This window comes from Planococcus citri, chromosome 5, assembly GCF_950023065.1.
Source record: "Planococcus citri chromosome 5, ihPlaCitr1.1, whole genome shotgun sequence".
Taxonomy (NCBI): Eukaryota; Metazoa; Arthropoda; class Insecta; order Hemiptera; family Pseudococcidae; genus Planococcus; species Planococcus citri.
This window is the reverse complement of record NC_088681.1, coordinates 15,495,227-15,510,403: the sequence shown is the minus strand read 5'-3', so window position 1 is coordinate 15,510,403 and position 15,177 is coordinate 15,495,227. Positions and strand designations below refer to the sequence as shown.

At 33.3% G+C, this 15,177-nt stretch overlaps 1 protein-coding gene across 2 annotated transcripts in view; it reads right to left on the bottom strand.

The window, feature by feature from the left end:
• Sobp (Sine oculis-binding protein) overlaps positions 1 to 15,140 on the bottom strand; it is a 30,009-nt gene extending 14,869 nt beyond the window's left edge. For both annotated transcript variants that reach the window (XM_065368511.1, XM_065368512.1), the window contains exon 1: positions 14,894 to 15,140. In XM_065368511.1, coding sequence (XP_065224583.1) covers positions 14,894 to 14,962 — 69 coding nt within the window. In that variant the 5' untranslated portion in view covers positions 14,963 to 15,140. The remainder of the gene's footprint in view (positions 1 to 14,893) is intronic.
• Positions 15,141 to 15,177: the final 37 nt, after the last annotated feature.

Below are 15,177 nucleotides of genomic sequence, written 5' to 3'. Positions count from 1 at the left end.
ACAAATATATAATTTAGGATTTAAAATTAAGAACAGTCAAGTATTTTTGAATTACAAAACTGAAAATAAAAGGTTATATCATATTACTATTTTTACGTTGAATAAAATCCAACTAGAAAAATGAAAAAGATGCGACCTTGAGGCAAGGGTTAAAATCAATCTTTTGAGCTACAAAGTTCAGGATCACATTTTTTCGGGGTGAGGGGGGGGGGATCTATTTAGCAATCGAAAATGGTGAAATTCGAAAAAAAAAGTTCCCACCATGCATGGGCAACCTTAATCACCATTTTGACGGTTTAGAAAATTTTCACTTCAGCTCCTTCAAAAATTCTCAAAATTTGAAAAAACCGAACTTTGAACGAAGGATTAGATAACGGGGAAGATGGGGGGGGGGGTGTAAATTGATGGATTTCTGGAAAAATTGAATGAAACTGAAAGGCATGAGGTAAAAACTTTGACAGAACAGATATAAAATGACCCCAGTTCAAAATGTCAAGTCACGTAATTTGGATGCTGGAGGGGGGGGGGAGGGGTGTCAAAGATTGACTGAAAATACAATTTTAGAATTTTTTTTTAAAAAAAGAGATACTTACCTATTTTAAAAATATGGATTTGATCTTATTTGTTCTTGTAAAAATAAACTGCATAAGAATAATTTTACCCCCTTCCTTCTTTCCTTCCTCCACCCAACCTCCAACAACATTTTTCATCATTAAAATATCTAATTTTTTTAAAAGTTTGAGCAGAAAAAAATGGATCTAAAAAAAATATACGAGTATTAGGCAAAATAATTATACAACACAGTTTCTGTTTGAACCTTTCAAACACCCCCCCTCTTAATCCCTTTGCAAAATAACGTTTTGGGGAGCAATTTCAATAACAGGTTTTACCTAAATATTGTCTCGCCAAAAGCCCCCCTTCCCCGCCCCGACAATTCGATGTACTCACATTTTCAGCCCTTTTTGTTCGTTCTTCGACTGCTTGGCAAATTTTCAAAGAATAAAAACTGAAAACACAACAAAATACGGTAATTTTCGAACACAAACTAATCATTGAAAATCAGCCAAAAACTCAAATGCTTGATCAAAACTGCGAAACATGTAATAGCTCCAAAAATCGAGACGTTTTATTTAAAATCCAATCCTCGTATTATTTCAAAAGTGCAAGAATTTTTCCAGGTGCATCAAAGAGCAAATTACGTAACTTGACTATAGGTTTTCATGATGGAAAAAAAAGGCAACCCTGTCAAAGCATATGAATGGACACGAATCGATCTCATAAATTAAAAATTCCAACTTTCCAAACACAAAATCTGTTTAAATTTACTTTCAGCAAATGGAAGAAAAATCCAACCATCTACGAGTGTATACGAACAAACCACCGAAAATACGACTACGCCGAAACAGAATCGCGTCCGACACCATCGTCATGATCGTATATTTGAGGTAAAATATTACACCCGGAGACAAGATAACCATGTGATATCGGTATCCATAGTAAGTTATATGTACATCTACGTACATTTATACCTTTTCAATGCACAGCAAAAAGAGCCAACTTACACACTCTACCTCCTCTTTCGTGCCCCCTGTCCCCTCTTTGTACGTATATAACCGAACCATCTACCGCGTACGTTAAAAAGTTAGCGAGTTAGACCATCCATTAGGACCATTGCTGTCAAGTGTCTGTCGAGGTATTCGGTTACCGTGTAAAATGATATGTTTATGGAATGTCTTACAAGGCGCATCGAGGGAGTCGCAGGCAGGCAGGACCACAGCGTGTAGACGAAAACCGATATCGTCCCGAGAGGTGGCGAGATCTGGACGCCTTCTCCTCCTGTCCGATAAACCGTCGCTCGGTCGTGTCCGACGTCGTTGCTGGCCGCCTCAAGCTAGCTCGAAACACCCGCAATCTTTACCTCTTGCCGTATATGTCCGGCTACTAACGATATCGATATCGATACCCCATATCGATATAACAACTGATATCGGCCGTATATGTATATTGGGGACCAGATGCTTCATACATGAAAAAAAACACAGTTCACTGTACCCCTCATCAAGTCTCAATTTAATCATTCAGATATCAGGATTCGAGAATTTGAGACAAAACGAGGGTGAGGGGAGGTGGTTAAATATCCTAAAAAATTTGAAAATGAGTAATTTTTTAGTCATTTTAGAGCTCGTACGTACTTACGAGTTTTTTTTTTCAAAAAAAAAAAAAAAAGGACTGGTAACCAAAACGTAACTAAAAATATTACAAAATGAGAACAAAACGTGGGTACTCCTAAAGTAGAAAAAATTGCCAAAAAAAAAGAAAGAACATTTTCAATTAAATTCTATGCAAAAAAAGGTCAATTTTTCAATTTTTTAATTATCAATAGTTTTTCTTCTCATTTTTGGGATCTTTTTAAAGCCATAAAATAGTTTAATTTTTTGGTAACCCCCCCCCCTCCTCCTATAACAAATTTGATTAAAAATGCCCTGTTGTAGGTATGTTGAATTATTAAAAAATAATCATTCGAACAATCAAAATGGGAAAAATTTTGCGAGAAATTCGAATACATGGCGAAAATATACTCGAGCATTTTTGAAGAATTTTAAGCCTAAACTGGGACGTCATTTTCGAAATTTTTGAAAAAAAAAAGGTGACCAATGACTTATTAAAATGGATTGAAATTTCGGCAGAAAATCAAAACTATCCACCACCACTATGTAGAGCATTTTGAAGAGTTTTAAGCTCAATTTGAGAGTGATGATTTTTGAAATTTTTGGAAGTGTCAAGCAACCTAACAAAATGCTTGAAAATTCCACAAAAAACTTCAATATTAATTTCGATAAGAATATTTCTCGAGCATTTTTTAAGAATTTTGAGCTTGAAATTGGATCATGATATCTAAGATTTTTGAAAAACATGTTATGCTACCAATCAAAATGGGTAAAAATTTCTGTGAAACACCAAAAATTTCTATCAAAACTTTTCTCGAACATTTTTGAAGAATTGTGAGCTCAAAATTGAGCCATGATTTTTGGAATTCTTTGAAAAAGGTGTCAAATTTTGGCAGAACACGGAAAATTTTTAACAAAACTTTTTTTGAGCACTTGTGAAGAATTTTTAAAACCGATATTGAGTCAGGATTTTTGGTACTCGTATTTTTGAAAAAGGTGTCATGCGACCCATCAAAGTAGGTGAAAATTTTAGTACAACATTAAAAATTTTCAACATTTTTTTTTTGCATTTTTGAAGAATTTTGAGCCTGAAAATGAATCATGGTTTTGGGAACTTTTTGGAAATATGTCATGCGATCCATCAAAAAGATTTTAAATTACGACCGAACATCAAAAAGTTCATTCAGAATTCTTTTGAGCACTTTTGAAGAATTTTGAGCTCGAAATTGTGTCACTATATTTTCAGGAAGTGTGACAAAAGTGCCACATGACTTACCAAAATGGCTTGAAAATTCGGCAGAATATCAAAAAAAAATCCTATCAACACTTTTTTCGACGAATTTTGAGCTCAAAATTGGAACCTAATTCTTAGTTGGGATTTTATAAAAAAGTAACATGCGACCAATCAAAATGGGTTAAAACTTCAGTACAACATCAAAAATTTCCAACGAAACTTTTTCGAGCATTTTTCAAGAATTTTGAGACTGAAAGTGGATCATGATTTTGAGAAGTTTTGAAAAAAGTGTCATGCGATCCATCAAAAGGATTTAAAATTACGGCCAAATATCAAAAATTTTTTTCAGAATTTTTTTGAGCACTTTTGATTGAAGAATTTCAAACCCGAAATTACTGGGTTGTGATTTTTAGAATTTTTGAAAAAGATGCTATACGAGTTGCGACCAATCAAAATGGGTAAAAATTTCTGTGGAACGCCATAAACATCTGTCAAAACTTTTTAGAGCATTTTTGAAAAGTTTTGAGCCCAAAATTTGCGTTATGATTTTGTAATTTTTGAAAAAGGTGTCATGTGAATTTTGGAAGAACATCAAAAATTTCCATTAAAACTTTTTTCGAGCACTTAAGAAGAATTTTCAAAACCAAACTTGAGTCAGGATTTTTGGGATTTTTGAAAAAGGTGTTATGCAACCAATCAAAATGAGTTGAAATTTTAATAGAACATCAAAAATTTATATCAAAATTCTTCTTGAACATTTTTAAAAGAATTTTGAGCTTTACATCGGATCCTGATTTTCGAGATTTTTAAAAAGGTTCCATGTGGCTCATCGAAATTGGTTAAAATGTGGACGAAAAACATAAAGAAAATCTGTATAAATACTTTTTTTTGAGCATTTTTGAAGAATTTTGAGTATAAAATTGCGTCATTATTTTTGGTTTTTTTGACTAAGGTGTCATGTGACCAATCAAATTGAGTTAAAAATTTCTGCAAAACATTGAAAATTTCTATCAAAACTTCTTTCGAACATTTGTGAAGAATTTTCAAAACTAAATTTTGAGTCAGGATTTTCGGTTTTTTGAGCAAGGTGTGTCGTTCGACTTATCAAAATGAGTTAGAATTTCGAAGGAACATGAAAAATTTTCAACAAAGTCTTTTTCGAGTATTTTTGAAAAATTATAATTTTGAGAGGGTTTTAAAAAAGTGCCATGTGATCTTTTGAAAAGGTTTAAAATTACAGCTGAACATGAAAAATTGCTTTCCAAATTCTATTGAGCTACCTATTTGAAGAATTTTGAGACCAAAAATTGTTCAAAACTTCTTTTTTGAACAGCACAAAATTAGGTCGTGATTTTTGGGTTTTTTGAAAAAGGTGTCATACAACCTATCAAAAACTCGATGGAAAACATGAAAAAATATATGCTATCAATTTTTTTTGAATATTTTTGAAGAATTTTGAGCTCAAAACTGAGTCATGATTTTTGGATTTTCTGAAAAAGGTGTCATAGAACTTATCAAAATGAGTTCAAATTTCAGTAGAATATCAAAAATTTTCTTACGGAACTTTTTTTGAGCATTTTTGAAAAATTTTGAGCCTGAAACTGGATCATGATTTTGGGAAATTTTCAAAAATGTGTCATGCGATCCATCAAAAGGATTTGAATTATGACTAAGCATCAAAAATTTCTTATTTTGAGCACTTTTGAAAAATTTTGAGCCCAAAATTGTGTATGATTTTCGAAGTGTTTGAAAAAATTTTGCCAGAACATGAAAAATTTCTACCAACACTTCTTTGAGCACTTTTGAAAAGTTTTAAGTTCAAATTTATGTCGTGATTTTTCCAATTTTCGAAAAAAGTGTCACGTGACTGAAAAAAAATGAGTTAAAATTTCTGTAAACACCTTTTTTTTTAGCACTTACGAAAAACTTAGAGCTCAAAGTTGGGTTACGATTTTTGGAATGTTTAAAAATGATATGGCCTATTAAAATGGGCTGAAATATTACTTTAGATTTTCCATTTCCTTTTCCATCATGTTACAGAGAGGAGTGGTTCCAGGGTTTAACTACCAATTTTCTTCAGAAACATTTAAAAATTTTCTTTTGCACACAGTAGGCCATTATGTGCTTATTTTTTTTGTATGGCATGGTTTTCCATACTCCAAACTTCAACTTTCTAGATTTCTTTAAAGTATTTTTTCATTTATTTCAGATTTTGTTGAATTTTTGTGTTTTCAAACAGTGCTTTCAGCTTTGAAATTATTCTCGTCCAAAAAGAACTCACACGATACCATCTCATCCTCCAACCCCATCTACCCCTTCATCTTCACACTTGCACGTTCGTCTCATCTTACGTCAAACTTGATCGACGAAACACTCGACTATACGGACACGAGCTCGGATCAGATGATAGACGACGATTGCTGTAGGAGGGAGAGACGCAGCTTAACGCTGGAAAAAGGTGAGTAAATTTACTAATTATACACCGTCTCGAGTCGAGCGCGATGCGAAAATAGCATCGTACACCGATGATCAAATGTGCTTCCTCAACTTTCAAACGTTTTCTAACGCCGAACGATATTTTAAGCATCTCGTTCTGGTATATTTTAACGGTTTCGAGACCGGTATCAAATGTTGTTTTAATTGTAATTCTAGATTTGCCCGTACATCCCGTCGCGTCAGGCCGGGCCGGGCTCAGCCTTTCAGCTCCTCTCGTCGGTAGATATTTCGTACCCTGAGCTGCGCAGCGTCGCTCTCGTCGTCGTCTCGAGTCGACGAGTATACGGTTTTTATGAGAAAAATGAAACTCGCAGCCGGAGATTTTTTAAATATTATCTTCCCATCTGTACACACAACGTACTGTCTGCCGTTTCGTACGGTGGTATCGAATTTCATTCGCTGATTTAGTTTAGAATTTAACCCCTTGTACCATTCCACTGCCGATACCGATGCCACTGCCAAGAGCAGGCAGTCGTCGAAAGTTTACGATACGAAGGGAAGCGGAAGAAGGAATGTAAAAAGAGCTTTTAATTTAACACCGCTGCTGTGGCTGGTCTCGAGATGTGGAAAAAAACACAGAAATTAGTTCTGATCTGGTAAGCTGAATTTTAATTTCATGGTCGAGAATCAGAATTGGCACTTTTGAAAATCTACGTACGAATCAATGCCCAATTATCCATGTTGCATTTTTAGAAATTTTATACCCAATTTTCCTAAAATGAAGGTCTTTACTGAATTTGGTTTAAATTCACCGTTTTTTGTTTTTTGTTTTTTTTGCGATCCACCTTGATAACAATATTGCATTTATAGAAATTTTGAGCTCGAAGCCCCTCCCCCCCCCAAGAAGACTCTACTTCCGTATTTTCTAAATTTCGAATTGGTATTATACCTATCTATAAACGGTTATTTGACTTCTCAAGCCCATTTCGGACGATCAAATTTCTTCAATTTGCAGAAAAATTATCAAACGGAACACATAGAAGCATAAAATAGAACTTAACTTTTTAAAACATGGACTTTTTCCTTCCTTTGAGATTTAAAGAGGACTCCAAAAGGCATCAAATTTGATTCTCTACTCTGTGATTTTAAAAATTTTCAACCATAAAAATTCTTTTGAACAACGCTACACTGTTGAAATGTTGCTAAAATCCCGAAAATCACAACTCAAGTAAAAATTAGGCCTATTCAAAAATTTTCAAAAAAATTTTCGTCGAAAATTTGAAATTTCAACGTATTTTGATAGATCGCATAAGTATGACACTTTTTCAAAAATTCCACAAATCTTGACCCAATTTTGGGCTAAAAATTTTTCAAAAGTGCCCATAAAAAGTTATGATAAAAAATTCTGATGTTCTGTCAAAATTTTAGCCCATTTTGATAGGTTTTACTATAATAGCGTTTTCAAACATTCCAAAAATCATGACACAATTTTCAGCTCAAAGTTTTTCATAAGTGCTAAAAAAAAAATGTGTTGACAGAAATTTTTGATGTCTTGCAGAAATATCTTGACTAATTTTTTTGAGTCATACGACACTTTTTTTAGAAAATTGGAAAAATCACGACACAAAATTTGGACTCAGAACTCTTCAAATCTACCTTAAAAAAGTGTCGATAGAAGATTTTTTTCAAACACCCTGAAAATCATGACCCAATTTTTGAGCTCAAAATTCTTCAAAAGTGCTCAAAAAAATTCTGAAAGAAATTTCTGATGTTCGACTGTAATTTTAAATCCTTCTGATGAGGATCGCAAGATACTTTTTTCAAAACTTGCCAAAATCATGACCTTTTTTCAGCCTCAAAATTCTTCAAAAATACTCAAAAAAAATTTGAAAATTTTTGACGTTCTACTGAAATTCTAGCCTATTTTAAAGTCGTATGACACTTTCAAAAATCCCAAAAATCATGTCCGAATACGTATTAAGCTCAAAATTTTTCAAAAATGTTCAAAACAAGTTTTCATTAATTTTTTCATGTTTTCCGTCGAATTTTAACCCATTTTTATTGGTCACATGGCACAATTTTCCAACGTTCTAAAAATCAAGGCACATAATTATTATGGGCTCAAAATTCTTCAAAACAGGGTGTCTAACAAAATTTCTCCGAAGAAATGCAGTACTTTTACAGTACCTTTTGCATTACCTTATTCATTTTTTATCCAACTTACACCGCCCCCCCCCTAAGAAAAAAAATATTTTTGAACCGGTTGGAATTTTGTCGATAACATTTTTACAAGTATTAATTTAACAAGTGTAGCGATCTTTTGAGGTACAAAATGAACTTTTTTTACCAATTAATTTATTTTGAAGTTTTTAAAAAATTTTGAATCAATGATTCTGAGAAAAAATGCAGTACTTTGCAGTACCGAGGATTTCAATACAGTACTTTTACAGTACTTGCAGTACCTGCAGTACCTGTTAGACACCCTGCAAAAGTGCTCAGAAGAATTCTGAATCCGATTTTTCATGTCTAGCCGTAATTTTAAATCGTTTTCACAGATCGCATGACACTTTTTTGAATACTTTTCAAAATCATGACCCATTTTCAAGCAGAAATTATGACCCAATTTTAAGCTTCAAATTCTTCAAAAATGTTCAAAAAAAGTTTTTACAGATTTTTTCATGTTTTTCGTCGACATTTTAACCCATTTCGAAAGTCACGTGGTACCTTTTTTAATAATCTCGACAATCAGAACCCGATGTCGAGCTTAAAATTCTTCAAAAATGGTCAAAATAGTTTTCATAGAAATTTTTAATGTTTTGCCGAAATTTTATCTCATTTTGATTGGTCACGTGACACCTTTCTCAAAAAATCCAAAAATGATGGCCCAAGTTTAAGCTCCAAATTCTTGAAAAATGCCCAAAAAAAGTTTTTACAGATTTTTTCATGTTTTTCGTCGACATTTTAACCCATTTCGAAAGACACATTGTACCTTTTTCAATCTCGAGAATCAGAATCCGATGTAAAGCTCAAAATTCTTCAAAAATGTTTTTAAAAAATTTTGATACAAATTTTTGATGCTCTATTGAACTTTTAACTCATTTTGATAGGTCGCATAACACTTTTTTCAAAAATCCCAAAAATCCAGACTCAATTTTGGTTTTGAAAATTCTTCAAAAATGTCCAAAAAACGTTTCGATAAAAATTTTTGGTTTTCGGCAGCAATTCTAACCTTTTTTGATTTGGCATATTTTTCAAAAATCTTCAAAATTATAAAACAATTTTGAGCTCAAAATTCTTCAAAAAATGTCCAAAAAAAGTTTTGATACAAATTTTCACGTTTTGCGTCGAAATTTCAACCATTTTGATGAGCCACGTGGCACTTTTTCAAAAATCTCAAAAATCAGAACCCAATTTTGAGCTCAAAATTCTTCAAATATGTTTTAAAATATTTTAATTAAAGTTTTTGGACATTTTGTAAGCTGAATGAAACATCGTTTGAGTTGCACAGTCACTTTGAACACTTCAAATTTTGCACAATATTTTAAAAATAAAGTCACACCCTTTGTTGATGAGAAATTTACCTCCTACAATTTCGGTTTCTGTTTTCAGGAGACTCGAAATGTAAAGAATGCAATATTTCTGCCTTCTGAATTATCTAGCCTAAATGAGTTTAATTTCAGTTGAAAATTTTCATACGAAATTACAATAAATTTACAAGTAAGTAGCTTTTTTCCGAATGTATCGTGTTCTCCTCTTCAGTATAAAATCGAATCTTCCAAGGTATGTAGATGAATGAATTCAAGTATGGCACATGTACGAGTAGGTAGGCATAAGACGACGTAGGTAGCTGCCTATTTACATCAATGAGCAACGACGAGGCTGGAGGGAAAAAAACTCGACGACTCTTCATACACACGTCTCGTTTCACGTTTAAAGTTACGAATACGAGTATAGTAGTTACCTACGTAAGTCTAAAATGTATAATATTAACAAAAAGGCGAAGAAAACGAGATGTTGAGAAGGAGGAGAAGTAGGAGGAGGAGGTGAGAAAACGAGGTAACATTATACAAAGCGCAAAAGAGTATAAAGCTTTGTAAATACGAGATCACATAAGACCGAAAATAAGTCCACGGGAGCTAAAGGGGGTACGAAGCAGCAAAGGAACAGTAGAGAGACGACGAGAAAAAAGGCTGCAGCAGCAGTCACCAGTCAACGGTGTCAGCTTCATCATCACCAGAGGGATGGTAGTATGTGGGGTACACGACATAATGAAGCGAAGGGGCTAAAATGGGCAACTGTATCCGCGGACAGACCAAGTCGATGGTATCGTATTATTTTGTCAGAAATGTGGTGTGTGTGTAAGTGTATACAGGATGGGATGATGAGCCGAGGTGGTGTAGTCTATCGTAACACTATCCAGGTACGGTTTAACTTTCATTTTGATGGTTGAGCCGGCGACGATGACGATGACGACGACGACGACCAAGTTATACGTAAACGTATAGTGTAGTAGGTTGCATGATGAGAGTGTTTTCCACAAGCCTGTAACCCAATACCAGTGGCGGAGGGTACCCTGTGTTTTTCGCGTTTAAAAACCCTGTAACAATATCGTCCTTACTATTTGAATATAATGGCCGAGTTGGCATGCATTATATCGCACAGCAATCACGTATAGCTCGATGTAATTTTTCCTATTTCTATTTTTACACCTCCTCCTTATCCTGCTGCAGTCTTGCTGCTGCTGCTGTCTCGAAAACGACCTCCGAAAATTCGATTTTTCCCTCCGACGTACGAGTAGTTTTCTTTCGGACTCGAATAACATTCTTCCTCTTTGGTACCCTGTTCTTATAATGTGTAGGTAATTGCCTTACTCGAAACTTAGGCTAATCTGTGTGACGATTCGAGTCGATTTGCAGGTAACTTGAAAATCTAGAAGGTGAAATTGAACAAAAATTTTCCTCGGAACGAATTTTTTTCTCGGCTGAAAAATTTTTTTTATTGAAAATTTTCAACGATGAGACGACTGTGAATCTGTGAGTATCATGTATTACAAAGAAATCAGAATTTACCCGATACGAATAACAGAATATTAAATTTTAGCGTCGAATTCATCCGGGTCGATTATTTTTTGCAGTAAAATCAGATCATGAAGAAGAAGCTGTAGATTCAGACGAGATGACGTGAAAGCATGCATCGATCCTGCAAATTGATTGAAAACGATTTAGAACCGTTTTGAGCAGTTCTGGAGGAGTCTTTTAACAGATTTTTTAATGTTGAAATTTCCACAAAATTGTACTCGATGAAGTTGAAAAACTAAAAATTTACTTTGTAATCTGATTGCAACATGTTGGGATTGTTGGGTTCACCGGAGGTCGTTTCAAGCCATTGTGGAGTTTGGAAATTTTCTCCAGCGATTCTACGAGGGCTCAGATTTAATTTTTTCCAAAAAGAAAAGCGACAAAACGCTAGCAAACCATTTTAATAAACAACAAACAACAAAAAAACACCAAAAAAAAAAACATTAGTTTTCTGTTGAACTACATAAATTTTGAAACTTTCTCATAAAAAAATGAGACCTTATGAAATTTTTTTGAGAATTTTTGGAATTTATCGCATAAAAAATTTGGCAAAGTAAAGCTAGATTTCGACAATTCTTACCAGAAGAAAGAATTTTTGGCAATTTCTATGGAAAAACAGACTTTTGGATAACTTTAGAAAGAAAGTGGGACTCTTGGGAACTTTTTGCAAAAAACCGAGAATTTTTGACAAAATAAAAGAATGACAGTTTAGGCAAAAAAATAACACATTTTGACAAATTCTGCCAAAGAAACGACGCTTTTTTGAAAAAAAAAAAAAGAAAAAATCTTTAGCAATTCCGAGCATAAAAATTTCTCAATTTTATAGCTGAAATCATCAATTTTTAGAAAATATTGGCAAAGAAATATCAACTTTTTTTGCCCTTGTTTTTTCGAAAAGCGAGACCTCTAATTGGAATTTTGTTCAGTAAAAGAACGACATTTCTAATTTTTTGTAATTTTTAGCAAAAAGCAAATTTTTTTGAAAAATCAGAAAAATTATACATTTCTTTTGAAAAAAAAAATAAATAAAAATTATTAGCGATTGCGAAAATTATTTCAAATTTTTGGCAAATAAATATTACATATTAGGTAAATGTTTTGCACTTTTTTTTCAAAAAACGAGACTTTTTTGGAATTTTTTTCAATACAAAAGAACGACATTTCTGATTAATTTGTAACTTTTGGTAAAACGTAATACTTTTTGGACAAAATAAAATCTGAAAATTTTAGCAAAAGCCAAAAAGCAAGACATTTAGGCAATTTTGACAAAGAATGATACTTTTTGGCAAATTCTGGCAAAAAAGTCAGGCTTTTCGATATTTTTTGAAAAAAAATAGCGAAGATCTTTGGAAATTGCGAGAAATTTTCCAAAAAACAAACATTTCTCAAGTTGATAGCTGAAATCATCAGTTTTCTCGGAAAATTTTGGCAAATAAATTATTACATATTTTGCACCTTTTTTTCAAAAAGCGAGACTACTTTGGAATTTTCTTCAGTAAAAGACCGACATTTTTCATTTGTAATTTTTGCCAAAAAGCAAGACTTTTGGACAAAATCAAAACTGAAAGGTTTAGGAAAAGCCAAAAAATTGTACTTTTCGGCAAATTCTGGCAAAAAAGCCTGACTTTTTTCGATAATTTTTTCAAAAAAAACAAAAATGTGCAAAATTTTTGAGAATGACGAAGAAATTAAGTTTTTTTTTTTTTTTTGAAAAGTGAGAATTTTTTTGGTAAATGAACGACACTTTTGTAAATTTATCGCAACTTTAGGAAAAAAGTTGCTAAAAAGCTAATATTTTCGACAATTCATTCTAGGTTGTGAGGAAAAAAATGAAATCAACGAACTTCTAAAGCAGGGTGTTCAGCCTTCCGGAGAAAAAACTCGTTTTTCATGACTTTTTCAACTTTTCTAAATGAATGTTCCCATCTTCCAGATCATTCAAATATCAACTACAAACTAAATACGAAAGTAGGAGGGATGAGGGGAAGAAGGAATGGGAAACGTCGTTTAAATCGAATCCACAAACTTTTTCCAATATTTTATGAGGGCAGAGGGCAGGATGGGGGGGGGAGGTATTCCAAGTATTTCATGCCTCAAATTATGCAGTGTTCATTACAATTTATGAATCAAAGAGTGAATTATGAATTAGGGACGATTTGCAAATTTTAAAAATTGCAGGGCACATAACTCTCCTCCAGTTTTGAGAGAAAAAAAATTGAAAATTAGATTAATTGACCATTAATCAATGTCCATTTTTAGCCGATTCAAAACCGTAAATTTTCTTTCGTAATTATTTCTGTTCTAACTGAATGAAAAAATTTTCCCATTTCACGAAGACACCCACGTCAACATCAGTGAAATCAGCTAAACAGTCCAATTTTGATCTTCCCAATTATTCTTGGGCCTCTTGCAGATTTTCTAAATTTTCCCTTGAAAACACATTGGTTATAAAAAGTACGCAAATGAAATTCAAAAACCACATGAATCCGAACGAAAATGAAATTCTGCAGACGGTTCTATTTCAATGCACAATTTTAATTCAAGCTGGAAACCCTAAAAATTAGCCAGGGGTTCAAAAACGTCTCTAAACTACGTGATCGATTCGAGAGGTCGAAAAACGAGCAGAAACCGAATTTTCAATTTTTTTTGTGAAAAACGACCTTCAATTGTAATTTTTTTCAAAATTTTCTTTAAAAATGCAAGAATTTTGCTGACGTCATAAAATAAAGTGGATTCTTCGAAAAGAGTAAGCAAGCATTCAACTTAAACGAATTGTCAATCGTGAATTAAAAATTGAAATTGAGTTTCCTTTGCAATGATTCCACGAATTAAAACGTCAAAAATTACACAATTTCCTCGAAATCAAAAAAATTGGTAAAAAATACACTCGTATATCAATAAAAATGACCTCATCTTTTACGACAGATCCAACTTATTCAACAGAAATGAAGGAGAGCGAAGCGAAAGGAAAAAGTCAGACATTAAAATTGTACCTCCATATGCCCAAAATTCCAAAAAAATTTCCACCAAAAAAAATCACCTCTCAAAAATTTCTCATCCCATTACCCCCTATCTTCATCCACTCTTCAGGCAAACCCATAAATTCGCTCTTTTCTCAACCTCTGTGAACTCCTCTTTAAACCCATATGAGTCATATGCATTCTCAGCAGCTACAGCATCCATGATCCAAGCATCTCGTATCTCGTTCCTCTCTGGCACCTCCGGCGGCGACTCCGAACCAGTTAATATTGGTAACCGAGTATATAATCAGTACACTTTAGCCGTCAACTTGGAAATAATTCATACACGTTTGAAAAACGATACCATAGACAGGATTATAACACCATCACCATTCGAGAGCATAAACGAGAGACAAAGAGCTACATTTACACAGATAGTAGGTACACCACAAGTAGGTATTACCTATTAGACTATATACAGCCCATAAAATGGGTGTACTTTTAGCTCAACATGTGAGCATCGTGCTTTCGAGGTAGAAAAAGGTATCTGATTTCAGTATCATAATCATAACAGTATCGTGAATACACATTACACCCATGCGAAGCTCCGATACCAAAACACGTTCTACGATACTCTTATCTATCTTTTGAGTCGGCAGGATGAAGAGTCAAGGAGTCGACCTCTCTATGCACGTGTTTCCATTTCCATCGATATACAATTTTATACTCTTCTTCGGTAAAAATACCACACACGATTAGTTGGCGAATGTTTTGTTCTTACGTTAACCCAATTAAAAAAATTTTCAAAAATAAATTGACAAAAAAAAAAAACACAAAATCATCGAGATTTTTTCAAACATGATCCAAATCATCGAGAAAAAATTAAAATTAAAATAAATACACGAAAAAAAACTCAAAAAATTGAGTCATCAGGTGCAAAAAAATATGCGCTCACTTTCTAGTACTCGATTCGTTCGTTCGCGATAGAAAAAATTTCGTAAAAAAATTTTCAATTACCTTCATTTCTTTATCAGCATTATCCTTCTTATTTTTCTTCAAATTAATTCCGGAAGCAGCGGCGGACATTTTACACCACAATTTCACTCTGCAATATCAACACAACATAATTTTAAACAACATAATTTCATCGATAAATTTATCTACGAACAGTACATATTATTGGCGGCGTGAATTCAAAAATAAACGAGCATTTTACCACACCACACGCGCTATTCTCAACTCAACATCTCTGACGAATGAGTTAAAAATGCGCGCCAATAACCATACGCCAATGTTACCAG